General features: G+C 39.6%; 1 protein-coding gene and 1 long non-coding RNA gene across 3 annotated transcripts; one reads left to right on the plus strand and one right to left on the minus strand.

Moving 5' to 3' along the window:
• Window positions 1–1,031: 1,031 nt before the first annotated feature.
• On the minus strand, window positions 1,032–27,322 carry nadsyn1 (NAD synthetase 1). Of its 2 annotated transcripts, XM_055022422.1 has the most exons (21): window positions 27,085–27,322; window positions 25,172–25,232; window positions 24,601–24,717; window positions 22,620–22,673; window positions 22,406–22,495; window positions 19,703–19,754; window positions 19,461–19,549; window positions 19,051–19,168; window positions 18,691–18,822; window positions 18,358–18,429; window positions 16,757–16,881; window positions 16,638–16,686; window positions 16,467–16,569; window positions 10,739–10,907; window positions 10,416–10,551; window positions 9,114–9,220; window positions 7,844–7,975; window positions 7,653–7,722; window positions 2,531–2,659; window positions 1,839–2,015; window positions 1,032–1,593 (listed from the first exon to the last, which is right to left on the minus strand). In XM_055022422.1, the coding sequence occupies exons 1-21, from the start codon at window positions 27,167–27,169 to the stop codon at window positions 1,537–1,539; spliced, it is 2,124 nt and encodes a 707-aa protein (XP_054878397.1). In that variant the 5' UTR covers window positions 27,170–27,322; the 3' UTR covers window positions 1,032–1,536. The 2 variants fall into 2 exon arrangements, with proteins under 2 accessions (XP_054878397.1, XP_054878398.1); XM_055022423.1 differs by lacking the exon at window positions 18,358–18,429.
• LOC129353186 (uncharacterized) lies at window positions 4,245–6,423 on the plus strand. The gene is made up of 3 exons (XR_008604988.1): window positions 4,245–4,315; window positions 4,865–5,220; window positions 5,694–6,423. It is a non-coding gene; the product is annotated as an uncharacterized LOC129353186 (long non-coding RNA).
• Window positions 27,323–27,359: the final 37 nt, after the last annotated feature.

The raw sequence follows: 27,359 nt of genomic DNA on the forward strand, positions 1-27,359 counted from the left end.
TCAACAGTCACTGAGCTGCTGGGCCGAACCGAGCTCACAGCAACACCACACATGCAGAAACACAAGGACGCATGAAAAATATTTCTGCAAGTCAGAGATCTGCAGCCTAACATACTCAGGTTTTACATAACTAATGGAGCGGAATTAGAGTTGGAATCTGAATTTTTCTGATAATTGTCTGGTTGTGGTTCTTTAAGCCTTAGTTTTTCTGGACCACTCCTCAGGCATCTTACCTGGTTAAATCGGTTAAACTATTCCTCTTTAAATTTCTGTCTGGGAGATGATGGAGTGTGTGATAATTCCTTTGACATCATAATGGATGGAAGAGATGGTCTGAACTTCCTCTGTATCCATAAAGCCTCCTTTTCACCTTAACTTACTTATGAAAAATTCAACAGCTACAACAAGTCTCCTGAAAATATCCCAAAATCTCCCCAGTTTTAATGGTTACAAGACCTTTGAGAAGACTTTCTATCTATTTGTGTGTATTTGGATGTTTCTCTGGAATAAGTTACCCTTCCAGATTAGATTTGCCCTCAGTCTGGATCATTTTAAATTACTTGTTAAAACATACTTTTATTTGTTGGCTTTCAATTGAGGTATGATGCTGCAACGTTTCTATTGGGATGGTTTAGTTTTATTTTTAGATTCTAGATCATCTTCATTGTGATTTTTATATTTTTCATACGTGTTCTTGTACAGCAAAAAGTGCTATATAAATGAACTTCACATTAACACTGCAGAGTTGATGTTACTATGTCAGAAAATTAACTATTTTTATAATAGTACCTTCCACTTCTGTTGCATAGTGCACCATTAATATTCCCTACAGAGAATTAACACAAAACAGCAGAAGCACAGGCTCCAGCATGAGAAAAGAAAACAATGCTGTCAAATGACCCACGCATCACTGTTGATCAATGGATTGCATTATGACCAAAAGCACACATCAAAGCATCAGTCAATGGAAAAGTGGAACTAGAACGGGTCAAACCAACACGGTTCTGGGTGCAGCAGAGAGAGAACGAAGGTTTCCATCAGTGGTAATTGTAACTTTAATTTCAGTTGGAAATTAAAAGCATAATTTCAGGATAATGTACATCAGTAATTCAGTGATATATGCTGCATTATTAAGCTCATCAAGAGTTGTGTAGCTGAAAAATAATCAAGATAACACTGGGATGAATCTAAGCTGTGGTGGCATCTCAGTAATAACAGTTTAAGAAAATGTTTCAGAACCATAACCTGACATGGCTCTGTGTGTGCTAACAGGGAAGACCCTGATGAATACCAGATGCTAAGGCTACCTGAGTCTTTATAGTTAGCTGTCTGGTGGCATTGCTTTGGTTCAGAACACGATATATCTCTGAAAATCCAATGACACTTGTCATTAAAATGTTTAACACGTTTTTAATGTGTTCAGACATGGCGAGCTCCTGAACTTTGGAAACAGCTGGAGAAAATGTGTTCTAGATTTGAGCCACTGCAGAGATGAAAACAGACCCTGGACAGAGAGAACAGGGATGTAGGTTTTTTCTACTCTTTAAGCCTTCCCTGGTCCCTGTCAGCTGGGCTTGCTGGCATCTGGGAAATCTGCAGAAAGATGGAAAGAAGAAAACACACCTAAAGATAAGATTACTGTTTTTATCTAGTGTAAGGAGGATAGTCAAATGGACTCATGTTAAATGCACTGAAGATATATAGAATTTTTGTACTCATTAACCACTCAAAGCACTTTAGAGTCACATTCACACACAGACACAAAGGTTGCTAGGCAACTTGTGCTTCAGCAAAAGTTATCTCCACTGTTCTATAAGAAGGTCATCATGGTGTGTTACCTGGTTATCGATACACTGGAACTGCCAGTTCCAGTGTGTGTTGTAGAGGAAAGGTCGAAGGTCAAAGCGGTTGTCATCAGGACTGTAGCTCTCAGCATGGTAGGAAGGAGTCACTGTGGTCATCTTGTGGCGATTCACCGAGTACATCCTGAAGAAGTGCTTCACCTTCTGAGCCACCTGCACAAACAAGCAGCTGTTCGGGTCCAGAGCACAGAGGAGCCAAACTGATGCAGAATGCCTTCCAGTAGCCGGTGGGGTTAAAGAAACCCTGAAGATTTCAGTAGTCAGATTTTCTTGTAATCTATCAAAGTAAACACTAATGCTGTTGCACTGACACAAAATTCATTTTGTTCCAAAAGGGACGTTTCCAAATTCTAAAACAAATGAACAAAATAACTTAAAAATGTCAAGAATTAGAAGAGTTCATCCAGAGTTCATACCTTTAAATGTATGAAATGCGATCTGGAATTTGAGGTTTGTTTTTGTTGTCAGTCCTTAAGACTTCTGCTGACTCAGATATTCATGTTTTTTTTTTTAATTCAACATTGGAAATTTATCATTTTTGCGTCCTGCTGTTTGGTTGATGCAAATTAAACTGAAATTTGTCACAAAGTAAATTTACTGTAATATAATGCTTTCAGATCCTTTGTGTTGTGCAGTGTGCACATTAACCAGCTTAGTAGCCAACTAACCTGAGTAGGTGAAAGGACATCCCTCCACAGATGAATGAGCTTACAGAACATACTGAAGGGTCCACACTTTGAGATCTTACGCAGCTTTCCAATCACCGATAACTCAGAATACATCATTCCCATGTCTGACTGAGGAAGGAGAAGAAACAAGAATGTCACACATGTAAACCACATCAGCAAGACTTGTGATGGAAGTCTTTCAAATTGGGTTTCCAGTAAAGTCTAAGTAGACAGAAGATATGAACATTTAATCCAATGTGATTGGAGTGATAAGGGGAAAAAATGGATAGACTGGCATCGAGCACCACACTGATTGATTAATCTGCATTAAATCTGCAACCAGTTTTCCAACTTCTTTTCAGAGAAAATTTTAAAAAATTAATCTGCACATTGACTCTAAAGCCAGAACCATTGCTGTACCCAAGCAAAACAAATACAGGAAAAATGACCCATTTTCAACTACTTAATTATAAAACCGTAGAAGAAATTATAAGTCAATTAAGTTCAAGCTCCTGCTGTCTGGATGTCCTACCCACACATTTCTTTAAGGAAATCCTACCTGTTATTGCTACTGATCTGATCCAAATAGTAAACTCATCACTCACATCAGGTGTTTTCCCCCAGGCTTTGAAAACAGCAGTTATCAAACCAAGCAAAAAAGAACAATCTGGACAGAACTACTGCAGAATTACAGGCCGATCTCCAACCTCCCATTCATCAGCAAAGTTATTGAAAAAAACTGTGTGTAAACAATTAAACAGCTTCCTCATGACGACCAACTGCTTTGACTCTTTCCAATCTGGTTTTCGTGCTCACTACTGCACGGAGACTGCCCTTGTAAAAGTGTTCAATGACATCCATATAAATATGGACTGTGGGAGAACCACAGTGCTGGTTCTGTTGGACCTCAGTGCAGCTTTTGACACTGTCGACTATGACATATAACTGAATTGACTGGAGAGTTGGGTTGGACTCTCCGGTTCGGTACTCGACCAGTTTGAATCTTACATAAAGAATAGGGATTTCTTTGTTTCAATTGGAAACTTCTCATCAAAGAGGTTAAAGGTCAGATGTGGGGTATCCCAAGGTTCAATCCTAGGACCCCTCTTATTCAGTAGTTATATGCTCCCACTAGCTCAGGTTATAACAGGAAATAATATTAGCTAAACTTTCCCTAGCTGAACAGAAACAAAACTGAAGTCATTATTTTTGGACCTAAAGAGGAACGATCTAGAGTCAATGCACAGCTTCAGTTATTACAACAACAAATTAGCAATCAGGCCCCAAACCTGGGAGTACTGATGAACTCGGACTTGAACCTCGCAAGCCACATAAAGACAGTTACAAAGTCGGCCTTCTATCACCTTAAGAACATCTCCAGGATTGAAGGACTTATGCCTCAGCCAGATCTAGAGAAACGCATCCATGGGTTTATCTGTTCTGCTTCCCAGAACCACACTGTAAAATGTAATAGTATATCTTACTCTAAAAGAAAAGTGACTTTAACTCATTCCAGCTTACTCTGTTGACTATACTAACCTAAACTTAGTAAAGACAACTTTTTACTGAGGCAAGTAATCAAACTCATCATCAGCAAGTAACCCGAACTTGGAGTTATGAGTGAGCAAGACGCATCTGCATAACTAGCAGAAAAGGACTTCGGCATCATTCGGCAGCTCTCGTTGAACGCACATGCGCAGTTGGCCACTGAAGACTGACGACGTGTTTGAAAGAAGCGCCGAACTGTCAACAATACGGCGATTCCTGCAGCCAAGTTTTGTCATGGTAAGTTCCACTGGTTTTTAGCAAACATATATTCATTATCTCGGCCGTATAATTCATCCGTAAGTCCAGGTTTTGAGGTTAACTTCATGTGAAATGATTTAGCGATGCCTGGAACTAACGTTAGTCGAAAATATCATGTTTATTTAGTGGCAACAAGATGGAGCGGCAGAGGAAAAAAGCTGTCCGGGGTGCAAAACAAAAAAAGGAAACGGGATAAAGATAAAGATGTTGGCAGGATAAAAAAAAGCCTTTCAGTGTGGTTGAAAGCTTGCCTGCTAACTTTCAACCACACTGAAAGGCCTTTTTCTTTGTTCCCTGTCAAGTTAACCATAAATGGTAGTATTAATATTAAAAAAAAAAAAACAGCAGTGGTCTTTTATGGGCGCGTGCCCAACAGAGATAGCAAAATATAAGTGAATCAACGTTGAAATATCTCTTGTCTCTAGTTAACTTACAGAATTAGTTTCAGTGTCCTGCTAGTGAAAAGTAGTCATGAGAGGTCCAACATCTCTATATGTTAAATATTAATTTGTCATACGTTTCTTTCAGATTCTGACAGGGTTCTGTCGCTTGTGGAGCAAAAACCTGGATTCAGAACTTTTCACAGAACTTGACAAATACACCCCTCACTTCTTTGAGATTTTCAAGGGCAAAGGGGGAAGTGTTGGCCAGAAACTTCAGATGTATCTGCAACAAAGTCAATATTTTATTATCATGTTGGGAACACAATACACAACCCCACTGTGTATGAGAAGCTGTTAATTGATTCTTCTTTACCACAGGAGTGATGTGTGTTTGATATGATTTTTCAGAGTATGGATATTACTGCGAAGCAAATGGCAGTGCTCGTTGGCCTCCCTGTGATCCTTGGAGATGAAAACACAGTCTTCATCAAGACATGCTTTGTAGGTCATCTTTATTACATTTTTATAATTCCACACTTAATTCTGCTCCTTTTGTGACTTTGATAGCTTTAGTTTTAGTTACTGTTCTTTCACTCGGCCTGAATCACTGCTACTGTACTTCTTACATGATGCACTGATGAAATATCCCCAATCAGAAAACTTTTAGTGGTTCTCTGCTGTCTTTCCAAAGGTTTCAGTGGCAGTTCTCTAGCGTCACAAAATTAACCCAAATGTCATCAAGAACAAAAAAGTACAATGAATTTCACTTTGCTGATGAAATGCAACATGTAAAAATGTTGTGAACTTTCCCTTCCAACATCATCAACACTTATTATCACTGACACTCTTGGGAAATGCGCTCGCTGTACTGTCATAGAAGGCTGATGATGAGTGGACTGCCATAGGCGGGACAGCTGTAAAGTGCTACGTTGATATGTAATTGTGATGTTGCTTCTATTGCTGGGACTGCGAAGACCCAGACGTGTCTCACACCTCCATTGGGATCCTGACGATCATTCCTGAGGACAGGCAGGCCTCCCTTGACTCACTGCACCTTGAGTCTTCATCCATCATTTTGGAAGAAAGTCTTGTCATGAATGACCTTGGAAATCTTCCACATGCCATCTGCTCTCTCTTTGGACTTATTTATGCTCTGAATTTGGAGTACACTCAACAAGTACACCTTTGATTTCATCCAAAGGGTGCTTCTCTCACTTGGACATAAATCCCTAAAACCGAAAATACAATCACTCAAAAATCTTCTGATGCAATGAGTGAATGTGATGTGACATTATGGATCAACGTTGATACCTTTACCCTTTTTGGAAAAGTGATTTTTATTTCTTGTTTGATTCTTTTTTGTGGGAGGGAGCGTCATTGCACTTGCAGACTACTAAATGGTTTTATGTTAATGAGGAGAAACATTACTTCACTATTCACTTTTTTGATGTTATGATAAATGTTAGGCTCTATTATTGAAAATTGAGTGTTTGTTTCACAGCAGTCAACAAAGACATTTAAATAGGGATTCTCAAAGTTTTAAAAACGGGGGGCCATTTGAAGGATTCAATATTAGATTGAAGGCTGCCCTAGAAAAAAAGTCATGTCATTTTTTTTTTCCTAAAAAAAATCTATGGAAAACTTTGTTTCCAGGTTAGTGTGTATGTAACCACACTTGAGAACCCTATATTTAAGGTAAACTTGTTTAATTATTAAACATTTTTTTCATTCAAACTGTTGTCTGTTGGCTCTTTGTTTCAATAATTTAACACTTTTGGTTCTTCTTACTTGGACATATCAAGGGAATCGGTTTCTTGATATTTTCCAAGTGATGTGAACGCTTAAATGTGTAAGCATAACTTATTTTTATGAGAACTGCTTAATTGACAACTCGCAAATTGTAGTAGTCATAATTTACATTTTATAGTCAACCTTACTCATGATTTTGAGTTAACAGTACTCAGGTTTACTGCCATTATCTGAGTGGTCTAAACATAGTCATTTATAGCTATAACACCTTAAAATTAATTAGCTACTTGGAGATTTTGAGGCAATCAGTTTCCTAACTTTTTTTAAGTAAAGTGAACTAATTACATTTTACAGTGCAGAACCAAAAGAGAAGCAGCATTCAGCATCTGCACCAAAAATTTGGAATAAACTTCCAGAAAACTGCAAAAAAGCTGAAACACTGACTTCCTTTAAATCTCGATTAAAAACGCGCCTTAACTCTGGCTGACTAAGTAGACAAAGCATTTGATACGGTTTGATGGATCGTGTCACCGGAAAAATTGTACTAAAAATATTGATAAAATAATATAAAACCAGCGTGAAGCGTGACTATGAGGAGAGCGCGAAAGCTCTTCATAATGAGGTTAGCACTGGTTCATTAACCACTAACACACCGAACCACCAGGACCATACAGGGACTTTACAGGTGGCTGGGCAGCGTGTTGAGATGTACAGGCCACATAATGTTTTGTCCACAAATATAAATCCTCACCGCTCGCTCAACGCACCTCTGAAAGTGTGACTTCAAGTTACTCCTGTGGTTCACATAGAGCTGTGCAACCAGAGCTAACGCAGTTCGTTTTAAACTATTACCTTGACGTTCTCCATGACATAATTATTATTAATTAGAATTAATTAATTAACATAATTATATATATATATATTTATTCCCAATGAATTCTCTAAAAGTACAATCAAGCAACGCTTGGCAGAAATGAATACTAAACAGCTTTAAACTGTAGTGTATCTTTCTGATTCATGTAAATAGCAAAATGAAGACAGTTTAGATTTTAGTAATTTTATGAAGTTTTGTTTGAATGATAAGGGAGGCCAGTTGGTTCATTATAGCAGTGAAATCTAGTTAAAGAATACAGTAAAAAGAGCTGACTAATACACTGGCTGTTTCTGCAAGTGTCAGTCTGTACCTCATCTGTCTGGGATAGCTGTCCGTCCTTCAGAGGCTCCAGTTCAGCAGTGGGGGGAGCAGTCAGGATGCTGCACAGCACAAAAAACACACACACAAACTGAAACACACTGAGGATGATGCATACACACTCCTGACAGATCCTTGTTTTTGTGAAATCTTCTTTAAAGTGGATCCCTGAACTCCTCTCACCCTCTCAAAGTGGTAAGCTGGAACTGCTCTGCACAGTAAGCAAGGAAGCTCTTCAAATCCATCTTGCTGATTCCACCAATGGGGTTTATGTCTGCACTGGAGCAGTCATACTTGGTGAAATATCCTGTAAGGCTGAGCAGTAGAAATTATTTAACATGGGAAAAACAGCATTTTTTTCCATGTTACAGTGAAATAATCTGCCAGTGGAAGTCAGACTTTTTCATAAATATTAAGGAATTATTTATTTAAAACAAGTTTCTGTATCCTGTTGAGAAGTCGCTTGTCAATTAGTTTTGTCTTAATTAAAATGTACTAAGATATTTGCACTAGAAACTAGACCAAAAATACTTGGTAAGATTGTGTGTTTTTGCAATGCATGCACAGCTGCATGCATTGTAAACTTGTTTAATTATTAAACATTTTTTTCATTCAAACTGTTGTCTGTTGGCTCTTTGTTTCAATAATTTAACACTTTTGGTTCTTCTTACTTGAACATATCAAGGGAATCGGTTTCTTGATATTTTCCAAGTGATGTGAACGCTTAAATGTGTAAGCATAACTTATTTTTATGAGAACTGCTTAATTGACAACTCGCAAATTGTAGTAGCAATGCATGCAGCTGTGCAATGCATGCACAGCTGCATGCATTGCAAAAACACAACGACATTCTGTCTTCTTGAACGACATTCTGTCTTCACACTTCAACAGGAAACAAAGTCATTATGAAACCACTCAATGGTCAGATCTACCAGCATCAGAGCAAATACCGTGGTTAAACTGTCATAGCAAAGACGCCAAGAGGAATTTCTGGAAATGAGGGGGAAACTTAATAATTACACAAGGGTTGACTATTTCATATCCCAGGGGATTTGTCTATTGATAGATTGTTTCTTTTTCAGATTGATTTGTTTTTTTCTATTAAAATAAGTTAAAACCCTGTGGAAACTACATCTCTGTTTCTGCCTTTTGTCAGAGTCGCTTTAACAACCTGGTTAATGTCTAAAAGAACTTTAAACAGGGAACCTGTTTAAAGTTCATCCAAATAACATCCAAATAATTAGATGTTACCGTTTGGAATTTTCAGATGCATTTTGCATCAGATTTTTGTATCACGTACAGCAACGGATTTGAGATTTAATCATTTATGCAACTGGCATTATCAAATGAATATAGTCTGGATCATTTGTGAGCACAAAAACTTTGTAGGCTACAATACAAATTATGTGCAGTAAACCAAAGTATCAACCACTCCAGTCATTTGTAATTGTACCTCTCATCGACGTTGGCTGAGCCCAAAACCAGCAATCCTCCAGGCCTACCGCGGGCCCACAAGCTCAGCTGGGCAAAAAGATAGGCCAAAACCATCCTGACCCGGGCCTGGTAACGGCACAAACACACTTCTGGTCAAAACCTCAAGTTTGGTTCCAGTGGTTTTGTTTTCTCTCTGAAACCAATTAAGACTTGTCTTTGCCTGGGGGTATTGTATTATGTGGTAAGATTCACTGTTGTCATCTTTGGATTCTTATGAAGTTCTACATTTCTCAATTCATCCTTCAGTTATGCAAATCTGCCAGTACCTTTTGTACAATGACAGCCACATCAATTGTGTTTCCAGCAGTAGAGTTCAATTTTGTCACTGTGTTTTTTGGGGAGGGTGTTTAAGACCATCTCCTCCAGATTACATTAAAAATTTTCAGTTCTGCCCTCATCTAAACAGACTATTCTCTTCTGTAGAATCCCAATGTTCCAATGGCTTTTCTTTGTGATAATGGCTTTCCACTAGCATCTCCGTCATGCAGCCCATTTTTCTACTAGTGCCTCCTTACTGCAGGTCTTGAAACATTTATGAGTTACTTATGTTTTTTTTTTTTGCATCCTATTTTTCTGCCAGTTGTGGCTGAAAGTCCTGTTGGTTTCCTTGACTGAGGGTTGACTACAACAGAGACCCTCATTTCCCACTTCTAAGAGTTTGAGGACTGCAGCCAGTCACTTTCAGTTGCCAGGCAAGATTTTATATCTGCGGATATAAAAGCTACCCTAATGCTGACCATTATAATCATATGGTGGTTGATTGTTTTGGATTGGACTGAATTGGATTCTGTATTTAAGAATATGACATGTTTGCCTTGTGCTTCGAGGTGTTTGATATGCAGATTAATTATTCAGCAAACTTTTTGTGTCAGTAGTTGTATTTGAACTTTAATAGTATTAGTTGGTCCAAAGTAGTTTGAATTTTACTAAGACAGCAGTCTTTGGCCATTCCTATTATATTGCAATAAAGTATTGGTTGATGCTGTAGTTGAAAATGTGAGGCTAATTCTGTTACCAAGAAACAACATTTATATTCTGCACCATAGTTTGAACGTGTAGAACAACATTCTGTCTTCTTCACACCTCAACAGGAAACAAAGTCATTATGAAACCACTCAATGGTCAGATCTACCAGCATCAGAGCAAACATCGTGGTTAAACTGTCACAGCAAAGAATGAACCCAATTCAAGAAAAAGGGCTACAACATTCAGTTCCTTGATGACTCATAATGAGACAGCAGCGCATGAGGAGAGGTCTCACCTGCACATTCTGCAGAGCCAGGTTCTCTCTGTTGCTTCCACCGTTTGCACAAAACTGTGGCCACCGACCAGTTACCACTGAAAAGATACCCAGAATGCCTTTGACAGCCACATCTATGTTAATATTCACATGTGTGCTGCAAGAGAGACGTAAAAAAGAAAAACAGACATATTTATGAAGAACAACGTTTCTTCCTCAAAAATTAAGAGGAACTGTACAGACAATCTCTCAGACATTGCTCTCAGATACAAGAGTTTGTGTGTTATTCCAAGCTGGAGTTCAAAATATAAAAGACAAAATTCACCATTTTGATGAAAGTCTACCTTCCAATCTCCCCAGCCAGGTCCCTGGCTCTTTTGCATGTATCCTGGGAGGAGTTTTCACTAGCCATGTAACAGGTGGTAAAGAGGCAAGCACACAACTCCTTTGGGTTCTGCGGTGTGTAGGAGTCATCTCCAACCACTCTGCGAATATCCTCCAGCACCTGGCTGTCTGAAAAGTCATCATTTTAAATAAACATGTTTAACAGATAGCTCCTGTTCTGTTTGGCCCTCTGTGAAAATGTTTACTGACATTACATTGAGAAATGGTCTTTAAGGGAGCTAAGATGAACCTCAGACTGAAAGTCAGTCAGTGTGTAAACAACCAAACAAAGTTTCACTGCCTTCATGGTTTCTAAAATGCAGAATGTACTGAGATGTAAAGTTGTGAAAAGCTCACTCCAGTGACAGCCACACAGCTTCATATAATATTTTCAAAATGCAAGCAGCTCATGAATGTCTCAAACTTAATGTTGTCTCTGTAGATATGTTCAGGATAACTGCGGCAACATGTTCAAGTTAAGCATTCTTCTAACTGTTGGTTAGCTGTTCTCTCCAAATTGTGCTTTAGTTGTTTGTCCTATGTGTCTTTCTGTGATGGTCTGGCAAAGCGATCATTGGGCCATGTTGTATCCCACCCATCACCCAATGACCACAGACGATAGGTACTAAGAAAGGACAAGCAGGAATAGACGGTGAATGAATGTCTTAACACTGAAGTACATGAAGGATCATGTTCTTGTTACACACAAAACTCCTCTGCTCATGGAGGTCAGGGAAGTGTTTCAGACTTTTAGGACTTGTCAATCCAAAGTCAAAAGAGAATTATTCTTTGAAAGTTTGTTGGAGGAGAACAGCTTCATTCCTGGTTCTCACTGCTATTTGGCTAAATTAACAACAGACATGCATCTATGAAGCGCAATGAAGTATGCTTAACTATGCGGATTTTCATGAACAGAGTATTATTTGCTATTTTTTTCACAGAAGAACAAAAAGAACAAAAATAGGATTTCTGTCAACACATATGTGTAAAGTAAAACAAACAAACTGTTCCTTTTACTGAGACTTCATAGCCCTACTTATTCACACACATTGTAAGAGCCAAAAACGTCAGTTTGTGACATTGTTCAAGACTGTGAATGCTTTTTGCATGTTTAGATATTTTCTTATTTGTAAGTTTCCATTTTATTATGTTTTAGTTGAAAAGCGCCACCTAATGGACGTAAGTGAAAATACGTAAAAAAGTGCTTTTTGTTTGTTAGAGCAGAAAGAAATGGGAATATGTTATGTTGTGTTTCACTAGTTCTACACAGTTTTTTGACCGTTAAATGCGGAATGCTGTGCAAGATTAAGGAATCCTACTTTGTATCATCCTCTCAAAGAAAAGTAAAGTTCGTCGTTCGTCAGACTTTGTGTGGATTTTTGTAAGTGATTCTTTAATTCACGAAGAGATGCACAAGAGCAAACTGTGGAACATAAACGCGTCAAGCTAAGCAAATGAACCTCAACAAAGGAAAGATAACTGAAGCTAGTTGAACAATTCGGTAATTTACAATGACCGAAGTAGCAGCCACTACATAAGTCAAAAAACTGTTACACTCCTGTGGCAAGAAGGATGACTTTGTGTGTTTGTTGAAGCCGAGGTGGAACGTGATAACGAAGTTTAAAACGTGAAAAGGTCATAATGGCGGATGAGCCAGACGTAAACGTTGTAATGACCGAAGATGACCAAAAGAGGGCGCCAAAGCTCACTGAAAAGGCTCTGGATTCTAAACTCCATAAACTGATCAACGTAAGAAGATTCAAACTTGGACAGGTAACAGCTAAATCTAAGGAGATTGAAAGCTTACTGCAAAATGATGGAAGTTTGATCCAGATTGAAGAAGAACATTTACCATTATTTCAAACACTTCTTGAAGAGTTTAGTAATTCCAATGAGGCAGTTCTGGAAATTCTTCATGAAGATGAACACCATGTTGACCAAGAATATTGGTTTCGACCAAAATATAATAATTTTAAGTCTATTTTGGAAAAAACAGAAACATGGATCAAAGAACAGAAAAGGAAAACCAAAGATGAACGTCAGCTAGATGTTGAAGTGAGTCCTATGGACAGTGTGTCTAATGCTTCTGTGTTAAAGAAAAGATCAAAAGGGACTGGATCTAAAGTAAAATCAGTTAGTGGCAGTTCCTGTGCTTCTTCATCCACATCATCTGCATCTTCAGCTCGCTTGAAGGAGGAAGCGAAAAGAGCTGCACTTTTCGCTAAGGCTGCTGTACTTAAAAAGAAGCAGTTGTTGGAATTAGAAGAGGCTCAGTTAAAAGCTAAGAAAGAACAGTTACATGTTGAAACTGTCATAGCAGAAGGGACTGCCAAGGTGAAGGTTTATGACGATTATGAAGCTCCTGTTAGCAGAGTTAGAACATTTGAAAGCAAAACCTTCACACACAAAAGGGAAGGTGAAAACGAGCCTCATCCCTGCATGCCAGATGTACAACATCAACTAAATTCTCATGATGATGTATTTCAGTCAACCCAACATGTCACTGATGTTCACTCATCAGAACTATTACATGGAAATACACAGCAGAGCAATAATATGGAGGAACTCTGCAAAGTAATGCAAAAACAGAACGACATCACTGAACTTCTTGTTAAACAGCAACAACTTTCTCAAATGCCTCCAGTTGATGTTCCTATCTTTTATGGTGACCCATTGCATTTCCGTTCTTTCATGAGAGCTTTCAATCACGCGATTGAAACAAGGACAGAAAACCCTGCTGATAAACTGCATTATTTAGAACAGTACACAAGAGGTGAAGTCAGAGATCTTGTTCGGAGCTGTCAACACATGCCACCATACAGAGGTCTTCAGGAAGCAATGAGGTTGCTACAATTCCAATATGGAAATGAGATTCAGATTGCTTCAGCTTATATGGACAAGGCTTTACAGTGGCCTCAAATTAAGCCTGAAGATGGAAAGTCATTGAGTTCTTTTTCTCTTTTCCTTACAAGTTGTTGTAATGCTATGGAAGACATTGACTACTTGGATGAGATGGACAATCCTGTCAACCTAAGAATTTTGGCATCCAAACTACCATATACGATTCGAGAAAAATGGAGAGCACACGCATTCGAATTACAAGAAAAATGTAAAAAACGAGCCAAGTTCGTAGACTTGGTGATTTTCATTGACAAACAAGCTCGGCTTATGACAGATCCACTTTTTGGAAATATTAACCCCTCTCAACCAGCAGAAAAGGGAGAAAAAATAAAGACACAGATCAAAAGTGTAAAAGGAGATGGCCTCAAGAAAAGTAGCTTTGCAACAGACATTTGAAGAAAATACACCTGAATCAACCAGTGATGAAAATGTACCACAGGTTTCATCAAGTGCTCTTGCCTCAGTGGTTAAGGAAAATTATTTGAATGGGGATAAAGACAGTATTCTTGCAATAGTGCCTGTAAGAATCAAATCAAAGAAAAGTTCAAAAATGGTTGAAACTTACGCCTTTATTGACCCAGGGAGTTCTGGTACTTTTTGTACTGAGGATTTAGCAAGACAGCTCAATCTCACAGGTAGAAAAACAAAGATTTTTCTTACAACTCTGAATAAACAGTCCAGCGTGGATAGCTACATGTTGACTGACCTGGAAGTGAGTGGTCTTGAAGGCTGTATGTTTATCGACTTGCCAAAAGTATTCACACAAAAGGAGGTACCAGTGAGCAAAGCAAACATCCCTCTGCAGAGAGAACTGGATCAGTGGCCATACCTGAAGGATGTCAAATTGCCATGTATAAATGCTGACGTGAGTCTTTTGATTGGAAACAATGCATGCAAAGCCATGGAACCCTGGAAAGTGATAAATAGCCAGGACAACGAACCACATGCAGTGAGAACACCACTGGGTTGGATAATAAATGGACCCCTTAGAGAGCCAAATTGAGCCTGCTCAGAAATGGAAAAGCAACAACAGGTTACTGTCAACAGAGTCAATTTGAAAACAATAGAAGAACTCACAAGGCAACAATACAACCACAACTTCCCTGAAAGAAACTGTGATGACAAGTTGGAACTGTCTCATGAAGACAACCTTTTCATGGAAAAAGTAAGTCAGTCATTGAGTTCTATCAATGGTCATTACTGTATGAAACTTCCTGTCAAACATGAGTCTGTCACAATGCCATGCAACAAAAAATTGGCTGAACAACGTGCACTTAATCTGAAGAGAAAATTTCAAAGAAACCCATTGTTCCATGAGGAATACAAAACATTTATTTCAAATATGATGGAAATGAGTTATGCAGTACAGGTACTGGATCAACAATGCAACAGACAGGATGGAAGGGTTTAGTACATACCACATCATGGTGTGTATCACCCTCGTAAAAAGAAGCTGCGTGTAGTTTTTGATTGTGCTGCTTCATTTCAAGGAACATCCCTAAATGACATACTGCTACAGGGACCTGACCTTGCTAACTCCCTCATCGGAGTCCTCACTAGGTTCAGGCAGGGACCAATCGCAATGACGGCAGACATTCAAGCAATGTATGATCAAGTTAAGGTTGTAAATGAAGACACAGACCTTTTGAGGTTTTTATGGTGGCCTGAAGGGGACTTCTCAAGACCCTTACAAGAGTTTAAGATGATTGTCCATCCATTTGGTGCCACATCGTCACCTAGTTGTGCTATGTTTGCACTAAGAAGAACAACTGAGGATAATCAAAGCAAATCATCATCAGAAACAGTGGAAACTGTACTAAATAACTTCTATGTTGATGACTGCCTGAAGGCTGTGGATACCACTGCAAAAGCAATTGTTATGGTTGAAGAGTTAACTGCATTGTGTTCCACAGGAGGGTTTTATCTAACTAAATGGGCAAGTAACAGTCGGGAGTTGTTGGCTACCATCTCTGAAGAAGAAAGAGCAAAGAAGTTCAAAGATCTGGACCTAAGTAATGATACATTACCTAAGGAAAGAGCTCTGGGAGTTCAATGGTGCACCGAAAGTGATGCTTTCACATTTACTATCAATGTGAAAACCAAACCAATGACAAGACGAGGTGAGTTCTATCACCCGTCACTCTTCTCCTAAAAACCCTTCTCCAACAAATGTGCAAGAACAAACTTGGATGGGATGAAGAAATATCTGAAGAATTTGCCATGAAATGGAAAAGGTGGTTGGATGAGCTTGATTTGCTTTCAAGCTTTAGCATTAACAGATGTATAAAACCACCTGAGTTCAAGTCTGCCATTACTGCTCAACTGCATCACTTCTCCGATGCAAGTGAGTTGGGATACGGGACTGTCACCTATTTGAACCTAAAGAATGAAGACGGAAAATTCCATTCTGCTTTCATCATCGGAAAGGCCCATGTTGCACCAATAAAACAGACTACAATACCAAGAATGGAACTTGCAGCTGCTGTTGTTGCTGTGAAAATGGATAAAATGTTGAGGAAAGAAATGCAACTCAATTTACAAGACTCACAGTTTTGGACTGACAGCACTACAGTGTTATCTTACATCTCATCTGAAACACACAGATTCAAAACTTCAACAGACAAAGTAGGTGAAGTGCCCGAGGAGAGGCGATCTCCTGAGTCATTATCATCACATAACCTCACCATACTCCTAGTTCTTCATTTAACTGAATGTCATCTTTTAGCAGGACAACATTTATAAAGTTGTATTAGTTACGGTGAAACAGGAGACTCTTCTATTACTCACTGTTGTCTTCCACAGCCTGGCACAGCAGCACACACATTGAGTGGACGATACAGGCAGTGGAGGAGCTGTCAACGCCGCCACTCAGAGGCAGAAGGAAACCACCCTACAACAGAAGTCAGCAGCGTTAGGTTTCATTAAGACTAATCCCATCAGGAATGTTCCAGTCCTCACCTGGCCACTTCTCCTCAGGTAGTCCCACAGCCAACAGGCTGGTCCTAGACTGAACAACCCAGAGATCCGGTCTGTGAAGAGTTCACTCTTTTATAAATCAAGTAAAAGGCACTTTATACCTGATCTCTTCCTCTGGTGTATGAAACATCCACTGTATTGGCTGGTGAGTGGGGAGATAGACATCCTCTGAGCTTGATAAAGAAAAATCTACTTTGATCCTATGGCAAGGTTTGTGTTGTCCTTCCTACAGCAGAGAACATGACAAAGAGCAGGGTCATTCACCAAGCCAAGCAGGTGTTAACCAATTACAAGTACCATTCAGTTGTAACTCTGGGACTGACGACAACACAAAAAGCATGAATGATGTAATTGAAATTAAGGTAACTGGCTGAAGATGGCATAAATCACAGGGATCTTCAAGAAATCCTCCACAAAACCAAGACAGGACTCTGGCTGAGCCACTAGTAAACATCAATATTACTTTTAGTGAGCAGAAACAGGCTGGTAAAGTAAAAAAATGAAATTTAAGCAAAATCTACCAGGGCCGAGAATGATTTTAGCCTTTATGTTTGTTACTTCGCTTGTATTAGTCACGATAGTTCAGAGAAATGCCTGAGAGATATTTCACAAATGTGGGATTACAAGATCAGACTTTATAATACCTGTATATTACAGTCTCAAGAACTCTGTGTTTTAAATGTTAAGTATATATGCTGAGCGATGAGTCCTTAAGACTATCACTGTAAATTATTATTAATTGTATGTTTATTTTATGGCCTGCACAGTGGTACAGTTGGTAGCACTGTTGCCTTGCAGCAAGAAGGTCCTGCGTTCGATTAATGGAGTTTGCATGTTCTCCCTGTGCATGCGTGGGTTCTTTCTGGGTACTTCCTCCCACAGTCCAAAAACATTACTGTAGAAGTTTTCCTTGGGTGTTTGTCCTGTCTGTCTCTGTGTTGCCCCGCAACAGACTGGCAACCTGTCCAGGGTGAACCCTGCCTGTGGCACAAAATGTCTTGCTGGAGATTGTGTTTGCTCCTTTGGGACAAACACAATCAAACTTTTTTGATCTCTTAGATGATCAAAAAAGTATTATCTTAAGCTGTGCGTTTGTTTAATTATATGCCAAAACTAAAACTAATTTATGTTGTAAATGCCATTTTAATATACATTAAAGTGATTAAAAAACAATCAAACAAACAAACAGAAAGACAAATAAGACAAGAGAACCACAGAGAAAACATATTGTTTTCTGAGTGGTGTGACTGCTGACTGAAGAGATCGACCATTAACCTAGGAGAAGGCTAATTGCATAAGATCAATCACCATGGTAACTTATGTTACTGCTTTTGTGAAACCAAATTGAGGCTTAATTAAGCTAGTTTTGTTAAACCAGGATGAGAGCCCTTTGGTGGCTCAGAAGCTCAGCAGTAGTGATTTTGTGGATGCCTTATTTAGCATTAGTGGGAAATAAGCTGAACGGGTCAGGAAGACTGAACAGTCAGTGATTTATGTACAGCTCTGGAGAACATCCAAACACTGACAATGAGCACACACTTGATGTATTAATGACATCAAGTCATTAATATTTGATCAGCTTGATACTAATGTTTGAGGCCCTCGAGGCAGAATTGACACAACCTGTTCGAAACAGAGTAAACAAAGCCACCACAAGATACAGGTTCCAGCTTCCAAAAACTCAGAGCTCATGTTTTCTAACCATGAGTGGCTGGCAGAGTTCTCCTCTGTAACTGCGGACGTCCTCCAGATCTAGAGTGGCTGTAATGACTTCCTGTAGTAAAAGCAAAAACTTCCCAGGTTATAATGGCACACTTTAAAAGCTCAGCAGCATGAACAGGTCAATCTGGAAACACTGGGACTCTCCACTAAAATAACCACACAATATGCCACACATACATGTGGCATGTATGCACACACACACACACACACACACACACACACACACACCCACCCACCCACCCACACACACACACACACACACAAGGATATCATATATGTGCAGGTTCCTCTTGAACCGTATTGCCATGCCTACCACATCATCAAGGGAAAACTGTGCTCCACGAGCTACAATCCCTCCGTTGATGGCCACCATAGCACAGCCGTCATAGTACAACCGGTCTCCATCACAGCCCCTCTGATTGGCATACAGGTAGATCCCTCCACTCTGAAACAACACTAACAGTTTACAACTTCACCACTGTATAGACAACAAGCATGTCGCTCTTCTCCACTGTTGTGCTGCAACACTGGTCAAGCAGTACACACAAAGTTTCTCAGAACATAACTCTGATGTCTATGTTTTTAGGTCAGTGAGATAAAATGTATTATTACATTAAATCTTTTCTATGTGAACAAGCAAGTTGTTGTTCCATGTCTGCTGTGGAGTGACTACCTTGGTGGTGGCTGACTTGATGAGGTTGACTCTTTGGTCTGCTTTACGGAGCTCATGGTGGCTGGCAGAAGAGTTGGTAAAGATTTCAACACCATCCAGCCCCATCTGAATATGAGGACTTAGGAAACAACAGCTGTACATCAGAGCTGGACATAGTCACATAACCTGCCTGTTCAAACATGCTAACAGAATCAAGAGAAGTGAAAAAAATAACAAAACATCTTGAAGTGTTGGTCACTTCAGAATTACAAAAAATGGATTTATATATTTTACTAAAGTGAAAGTCAGGTTAATAGCAAAAGTCTCTTCTTTTAATGTACATTTGAATTTCCAATCAAAATGTCTCCATTTGATCTAATTGAAGGAAGTGACCTTCAATTGTGATTGTGTCTCTGTCTGAGCTGTTCTACCTATTGGGATTCCAGAGCTCTGCACAGATTTCCGTGCCAATACAGGTGTCCTTAGTGGAAAGCACACAGTCCCCAAATGGGACAGTGTCCTGAGGAACCAAAGACAAACAGAAACTGTTATGACAACTGCTCTGAGGACTCACCAGCCAGCTGGTAAATTAAAACAATATTTTTCAAAAACATTCTAGAAATGAAAGGATGAAACCATAAAGTAGATTACATCACCAGTCATAAGTCAGTACCTGGTCGGTTACTTCCTGGATCATTCTGGGCAGGAAATACTCTTCCACCTGTCTTAATACACAAGAATTAGATTTATAATATCAGGTGTGCGAGTAGAACAACAGGCTGAGATAGTTCCTGACACACAACATTGGTCACCATAGCATCCCTAAGCTTTAGAATAAAATAGAAGAGCATTTATTGTCATTGAACAGGATTCAACAAAATTTCTATTGCAACTCCCGTGCAAAAAGTCAAATATAACAATATTAAATAAACAAACACACAATAATAATAATAATAATATATACAACTAAAATTAACTAAAGGTACTCAACCACACCAAAGAAGAAGCAGCAGGTCCAATTATGGTAAAGTGCAGATGATGTGACAGTGCAAGTGCAGAACAATATGGCTGTGTGGGGGTGGGGGGTGTATGTGAGGTTATGATATGTGTGGTAGGGGGCGCAGGGAGTAATGTCTCTGACGGCTGTGGGGAAGAAACTGTTTCTCAGTCTGTTTGTTGTAGTCCGAATATTACTGTACCGCTTGCCTGATGGCAGCGGCACAAACGGTCTGTGGCCCGGGTGGCTGGAATCCATGGCTATGGATCCAGCTCTCTTCTTGACCCGGCCTATGTAAATAGAGTCCAGGTCTGGGAGGGGGCATCCCACAATGCCTTGTGCTGTTCTCACCACCCGTGTCAGTTGTTTCCTCTCCAGTGCTGTGCAGCCACCATACCACACAGTCACGTTGAGGCAGAGGACGCTCTCGATCGTCGCCCTGTAAAAGTTCACGAGCAGCCGTGAAGAAAGTCCAGTTCCTCAGTTTCCTGAGGAAGAAGAGCCTTTGTTGTGCTTTCTTCACCAGGTGGGAGGTGTTGGTATTCCAGGAGAGGTCAGACGTGATGTGGAGGCCCACGAACTTGATGTTGTCCACACGCTCCACCTCTTCTCCATCTATGAGAAGGGGAGTGTGACCCGTCCTCCTGGACCTTCTGTAGTCCACAATGACCTCCTTGGTCTTCCCTGTGTTCAGCACCAAGTTATTGGCTGAACACCACTGAGTGAGCTGCAGAATCTCCTCTCTGTAGTGGGTCTCGTTGTTGTCTGAAATGAGACCCACTACAGTTGTGTCGTCCGCAAACTTGACGACTGTGTTGGTGGGGTGGATGGCAACGCAGTTGTGTGTAAACAGGGTGAAGAAAGCTGGGCTGAGCACACAGCCCTGCGGTGTGCCTGTGTTGAGGACCAGTGGGGACGATGTTGAGCCACCTATTCTCACCACCTGAGGCCTGTTGGTGAGGAAGTCTCTGATCCAGTGGCACAGTGAAGCAGGCAGCCCCACCTGGAGTAGCTTCAGCACCAGCTTGTCTGGGATGACGGTGTTAAATGCTGAGCTGAAGTCTACAAATAGCATCCTGACGTAAGTGTTGGGATGCTGCAGATGGGTCAGGGCTGTGTGCAGAGTGATGGAGACAGCATCCTCTGTTGACCGGTTCGCTCTGTAGGCGAACTGGAGGCTGTCCAGGTCTGCAGGGATCAAGTGTCTGATGTACCTCAGAAGAATCCTCTCAAAGCACTTCATGATCACCGGGGTCAGAGCGATGGGCCGGTAATCGTTCAGGCTGGTGATGGTCGTCTTCTTCGGTATAGGGATGATGGTGGAAGACTTGAGACACTCAGGAACCATGGTGAACTGCAGGGACAGATTGAAAATGTCCAGAAACACTCCTGCCAGCTGGTCGGCGCACGTTTTCAGCGTCTGGCCTGACACCTTGTCTGGTCCTGTAGCTTTGCGGGTGTTGATCCTCCTCAGGGTGGACGTCACCTGGTGCTGCTGCAGGATGAGAGGTTGGTACTGCTCTTCCAGTCGGGGTCGATGTGCAGCTTCTCTGCTGCCCACTGTGTCAAAGCGGGCAAAGAAGCTGTTTAAGGTGTCAGGCAGGGTAGGGTCGCGGCTGGTCAGCTGAGTGCTGTGTTTGTAGTCCATCATGGTCCTGATGCCTCTCCACATGCTACTGGGGTTGTTGATGAAGTGTTCCTCAATCCGCTGTTTGTACTGGAGCTTGGCCTGCTTAATTCCTTTTTTCAGTTCCGACCGGGCCCTGCTATAAGCCAACCTGGCATAAAGTGGTGAAATCTGTTGCCTTGCAGCCACATTAACGTAGAAAACAGATCATAAAAGCCTGAGAGACATAAGTAATCTTGTATTCTGATTTATTGATAATTATAAAATAAGTAATCCTGTATTTTGATTTACTGATGATTATAAAATAAGTAATCTTGTATTTTGATTTATTGATGATACAGAGTTTGATGTACTAAAAAGTAGATCAAGAAATGAAAGCATGATTAATAAAAAGGTGAATTGAAGGTTGATAATAAAATTAAACGCAGACGATTATTAAAAGAAATTATGTTTGAAGAATTAAATTAAAAGATGATTGTATTTAATTACAGCATATATACTGTAACTAACGTAATCATACATTGTGTGAAGTACATTGACTTGTAATTGTCAGACTGTTTTATTATTAGAGCAGAAAACTGTTGGCTTTCCTTAGAAAATTTAACCAACTGAATTAAACTCAAGTGTGACCAACAAACAAAGACTATCAATCTGTCTTTGTTTCATGAAGTGAATTGAGAGGCCATTTGCTGTGAATCAACACAAAAAACCCCCCAAATTGTGTCGAATAAATTTAATTAGTAGAAACTAACCTTAACCGACTCCAAGGTGAGAACCAACGCATCTCTCTGTAGATGCCAGAATTGGCCATCAGCATCTTAGGTCTGATTAGCAGGATTTTTCTACAGGAAGCAAAAAGAATGCAAATTTATAGGTTTTTCTATACACTGAAAAAAATGAACCTAGCTCATAGAGGTGACAAACATTCTAGACTGTAGTTGTGGTTAGACTAAACCTCTGACATACCTGTTCAGAAAGAGGACACGGCAGTTGTAGCGCACATTATGGTGCATGATAGGCCTGAGAGAAAAATAGGAGAAAGTAACACATGGGGCCTTGAAAATATATTCATAACCCTGAAAGTTTAACTATTTTTTTCACTTCAAAACTTCTATGTTTTTTGTGATTAAAAGAAAGAAGTGAATAATTGGGAAACAGAATTAAAATACAGGTCTTAAGTTGATACTTGGGGCCTACAGATGCAAAACCTTTCGCAATTATCATAAAATTTGAAGTATGTCTCTTCCAGCTTTAGCACATTTAGAGAGCTGAAAAATCTGACCGTTGCTCTTTGCAAAATAGATGAAGCTCATTCAGACTGTCACTATCCTGCTGGGAGGCGAACCTCTGCCCCAGTCTCAAGAGTTCTACAGTTTCAAGCAGAGGTCGCGCAAGACTCTTTTTTTGTTATTCATCATTTGACTGGCAGCATTAAAAAAAAAAGGTTGTATACTATTTTTACAGTCAAATTATAATCATATTAACATAGGCCATTTAGCCGCATTTTTAAGTGGTTTACTTAATACTCGCCTAGTTGAATCCAGATCCCGTCACACATGAAGATTAATGCATATAACTTTTTCTCTGTACTGACACAAACCACTGACTGAGGCCCCAATACTTTATAATAAATTAAAGACATGGCACAGTCGTCATAGTACAACGGCTGTGCCCCACCTGAACAGGCTGTGCGTTCAGCTGGGGTCTGAACACACAACCTCACAAATTCCTCTTGGTTCGTATCTGCAGAGAAATCTGCACTAGTTCAGATTTGTCTATTTGGATCAAGCAGTTGGATCAGCTTGATCCAAACCGATCAATTGATCTCAAGAGATTTTTATCCAGTTCAGTCTGGGTGTGCACTTTTACGAGGATCTTTTTGCATGGTTTCGCTTCCCAGAAACAAAAAAATGTTACGTCTGCCGCTCTCCTTCTGGGCATGGGAGGGTAATGTCTTACAGCTCTATTTGTTAAACCTGCGGGATGAGTGAAGTTTCATCCTTCCAAGTGACAGAGCCGCTTCCACATTAGTTCTGCAGCGGACTGCGCTTGTTACGGTCTAATGAACTTTTTCTGCACCTTTATTTATTTCCTCAAGATAAAATGCTGGCTGCTCTGCTTAGACTATAAATGGCTTAGCTTAACATTGCAATCTCTTAATATTAGTTTTCTCTGGTCTGTAATGGAGACTTGAATTAGACATGCCATTTCAACCAAAGTTTGATATTTAGAAAGGATTTTTTAATTGATTGATTTTAATTGCCTCTGTGCATAAAGTCTATAATGTCTGTCCGTCTGAACCAGTCAAAGGTGTGAATTATAACCTGTCAAATGACAGATGGGCTTCAAAGTTTCCCGTTGTTTAAAAAAAAAAGTCAAATACAGAAAATATTAACACTACCTCTGGTCTCTTCTATGTTTTCCTCCAGAAATGTCTTCCAACTTCCCAGAGGAATACTGGAACATGGTGTTTAATTTCATTCTTACTGCATTTATACATTTTGTTTAAAAATTTGCTGGACAAAGAAAGAAGAACTGAATTTTACAGGTAGATGTAGATGAAATAACTGCACTTTCATTCTGTGTACACAAAATAAACATTTCTTGTAGACTACTATAAATCCCACTTCAGTGCAGATCGTTGCTGCTTTTGTTTGTAACAACTAGGTCAAATGCTGGCACCATCTTGTGGAATAATGAGGGCAAGTTAAACTGCAAACAACCAAGACTGAATACACAGAAGCGGAGGAAGTTGTGAGCGACGTATCTGCAGTTTTGAATGAAGAAGCTAGATGGAGTGAGAAAGAAGACAAAGCTGGTTCTACTGTCGGACTTCAACCTCATTTACTGAGACGCATTATTCAGGAAGTAACGACTCCATCGTTTCTGGGGAGGAGTCCGACAGTGAAGCGATTTTACATCTGCTCTATTTCAAGCTAACACTTACATTCCCACATCACAGATGATGTCCTGGGTAACCGGGGATTCCAGAAGGGTTTTCAGGACCTGGAAGCTGTGAAGCAGCGTGTCTGACTCGTAGAAGTGGTCTGCACAGCCATACCCACTGTCAAATGCACACCAGACAGAGAGAAAAGGGATTTTATCAAAGTGAAGAACAACTAAATGAAAACTGAAGCTAAGCCCTCTGATTGGTCAGTATAAATTCAGGTAGTTTGTTTGGTACCTTGTTCTCTGTTTTGTGATAAACTATATCACTCCATCAAAGTAGAGAACACTTGCTCCACAAAAGATCACTGCTGATATCGTTGCTGCTAGACATATAGTAGACACACTTGTTTAAGAGACTGGGAAACTCCTCCACCATGGTTAAAAATCCATTGTTTCAGCACTCTAGCTTTTTACTATCAAATAAAAATGGTTTGATTCAATATATGACATGTTGGCCATGTGAAGCACTGATTGCATTATAAAAGCATGTAGATTTAGTGACTTCTCATTCAATGTAGAGCATACTGCACATAATGCATTACTTGATGTTGGTTCGTTTTTCTTCCTACCATATCTCCAGCTCTGGACCCAGCCGATATTTGGCTCCATTTGCCTTTGCTACCTCAATACCTGCAGAAACACACACAGAACAGGATGCATTACTGCCTTGACATGTAGAAAAAAACCTGGGTGCCTATACTGTAATATTTCTGCACCAAAACAAATACATCCAAAACTTTCAGATTTTTATGTGAAAATAAAAAAAATGAGTAAGATGTTGTCTTTTTGGTTCCACTTTTCATGTTTGTGACCTAAAAATCCCAATAAGATCAATTAAAGATCTGGTTGTTATTTGACAGAATCTGATTAAGTTCAAGGGATATTGTTTTATAAGACATTATACTGCAGAAATGTTCTAACTTAATCAGGGTGGGACAATACTCACACATTCACAATACATACATCTATTTAAAGTAACAGCTTGGGATTTTTTTGCGTCTCAACAAAGGGACACAAACACAATTATAAAAACTAAATTCAGAAAAGAACAAACAATGTTAATATTGTTTGAGAATTGTTTTTTCAAGGGAACTGAGGGTGCTTTTGCTAGTTATTTTACATGTTTGCCTTTTTGTAAAATATATAGATTGGGTCTTTCACACCAAATGTTTTTGGTGACAAAAGGAACCGTCTTTCCCTCCGTTCATCTATTATTTCTAATGTCAGGCCCACTAGAGCAGGGGTGTCAAACGCCAGTCCTCAAGGGCCAGTGATCTGCAACTTTTAGATGTGCTTCTGCTGCCCCGCCTGAATAGAATAATTAGGCCATTAGCATGACTCTGGAGAGCTTATCTACACAATGAGGAGGTAATTAAGCCATCTCATTCCAGTGTTTTTATTTTTTTACCTGTGGCACATTTAACAACTGCAGGACACAGGCTCTTGAGGCCTGGAGTTTGACACCTGTGTACTAGAGGGTGCTGTTGCTCCTGTACATCACATAGCACCAGTGACAGAAGCTGGGCTGAAATACAGGCTTATATCTAGTACGGTTGTAAAAGACTGTTGAAAATAAAAATTTGAAATTAGCACAATCGTACACAGACTAACCTTTATGTTAAAACAAACTTAGATAAAGATCCAGGCTGGGGCAGCTGGTGATTCTCTGAAACTTACATAAATTCTATAAGGAGGGTTTTACAGAAAGAGAGACCTAGACTCCTTAACTGATCTATAGACAGGGAGTCTGTCTGCCAGGCAATTAACAAATTCCTCAGTGTGGTTCAAAAGTTCACTAGGATCTTAAAACTTTTTATAAATAATTTTATCCATACTAGAATTTAATATATTTATTTAAGCATGTTTTGAATTAGTTAGTTTTAGATCCAAACTTATAGTTAGTATTTAGCATTAGATTTTGTTTCAGTAAAACACAAACACGTTCTAGTTCAATCACTGAGGCAGAAAACCAAAACAGGCATAAGTCGTAAATTTAGCCGAAGGAGGGTTTGCAGGAGACACCTGGTACGGCAAAGACCCAGTTTGACAATTCATATATCTGCCATTGGGGCTCTTTAGCAGAGGTAATAAAAGTAACATTAAGACAGCCCCATAAAGGAAAAACACACCTCTTAATGCATATATTTAAATTTAGAGAAAGGCACAGGCTTATAAAAGTTTTCGTTTGCAACAGAGAATTCGAATTGCTTTCTTTCAACTCGTGCAATTATTTCTGTTTTGTCACGTCTTGGACTTTTGATAATCTGGATGAGACTGCTTATTGTAACATTCCTTTGTGCATCCATTTTCTCTGGATAAAACTCTAGATATCTGAAGTCTGATGTCGTATGATTGCTCTTTCTCACTGCGCATATTGAGGCTCAAGAATCCGGGATCAGAGGAGAATTAACGAGCTAAATCAAGTTATTCCTCTTTTAATTCTTAACCAGACATATCTAGTAAATGAAATAAATCCACTTACTCTTCAATATTCTCTCCGTGTTGCCTTCAAAGTCTAGAACCCACTGATTTAAAGAGCATGTTGACAAAGTCACTTTACGGCCCATCTTTTTCTCCTTGTGCTCACAACCAACACGTCACAGGACAAATATAAACTGTGGTCTATGTTCACAACTTGTTCGTACTGTTCACAAAACTTTAATCAGTGAGTTGTTTGCTTCCCCGGTGCTGAGTAAACTGTCACTTCTGCAGGAAAGCAACACAGATCACTTCCTCGGCTGAAGTCTGTCAGTGTGA

The sequence above is a fragment of the Poeciliopsis prolifica genome, unplaced genomic scaffold (assembly GCF_027474105.1).
Source record: "Poeciliopsis prolifica strain line A6 unplaced genomic scaffold, Auburn_PproV2 SCAFFOLD086, whole genome shotgun sequence".
NCBI classification, from domain to species: domain Eukaryota; kingdom Metazoa; phylum Chordata; class Actinopteri; order Cyprinodontiformes; family Poeciliidae; genus Poeciliopsis; species Poeciliopsis prolifica.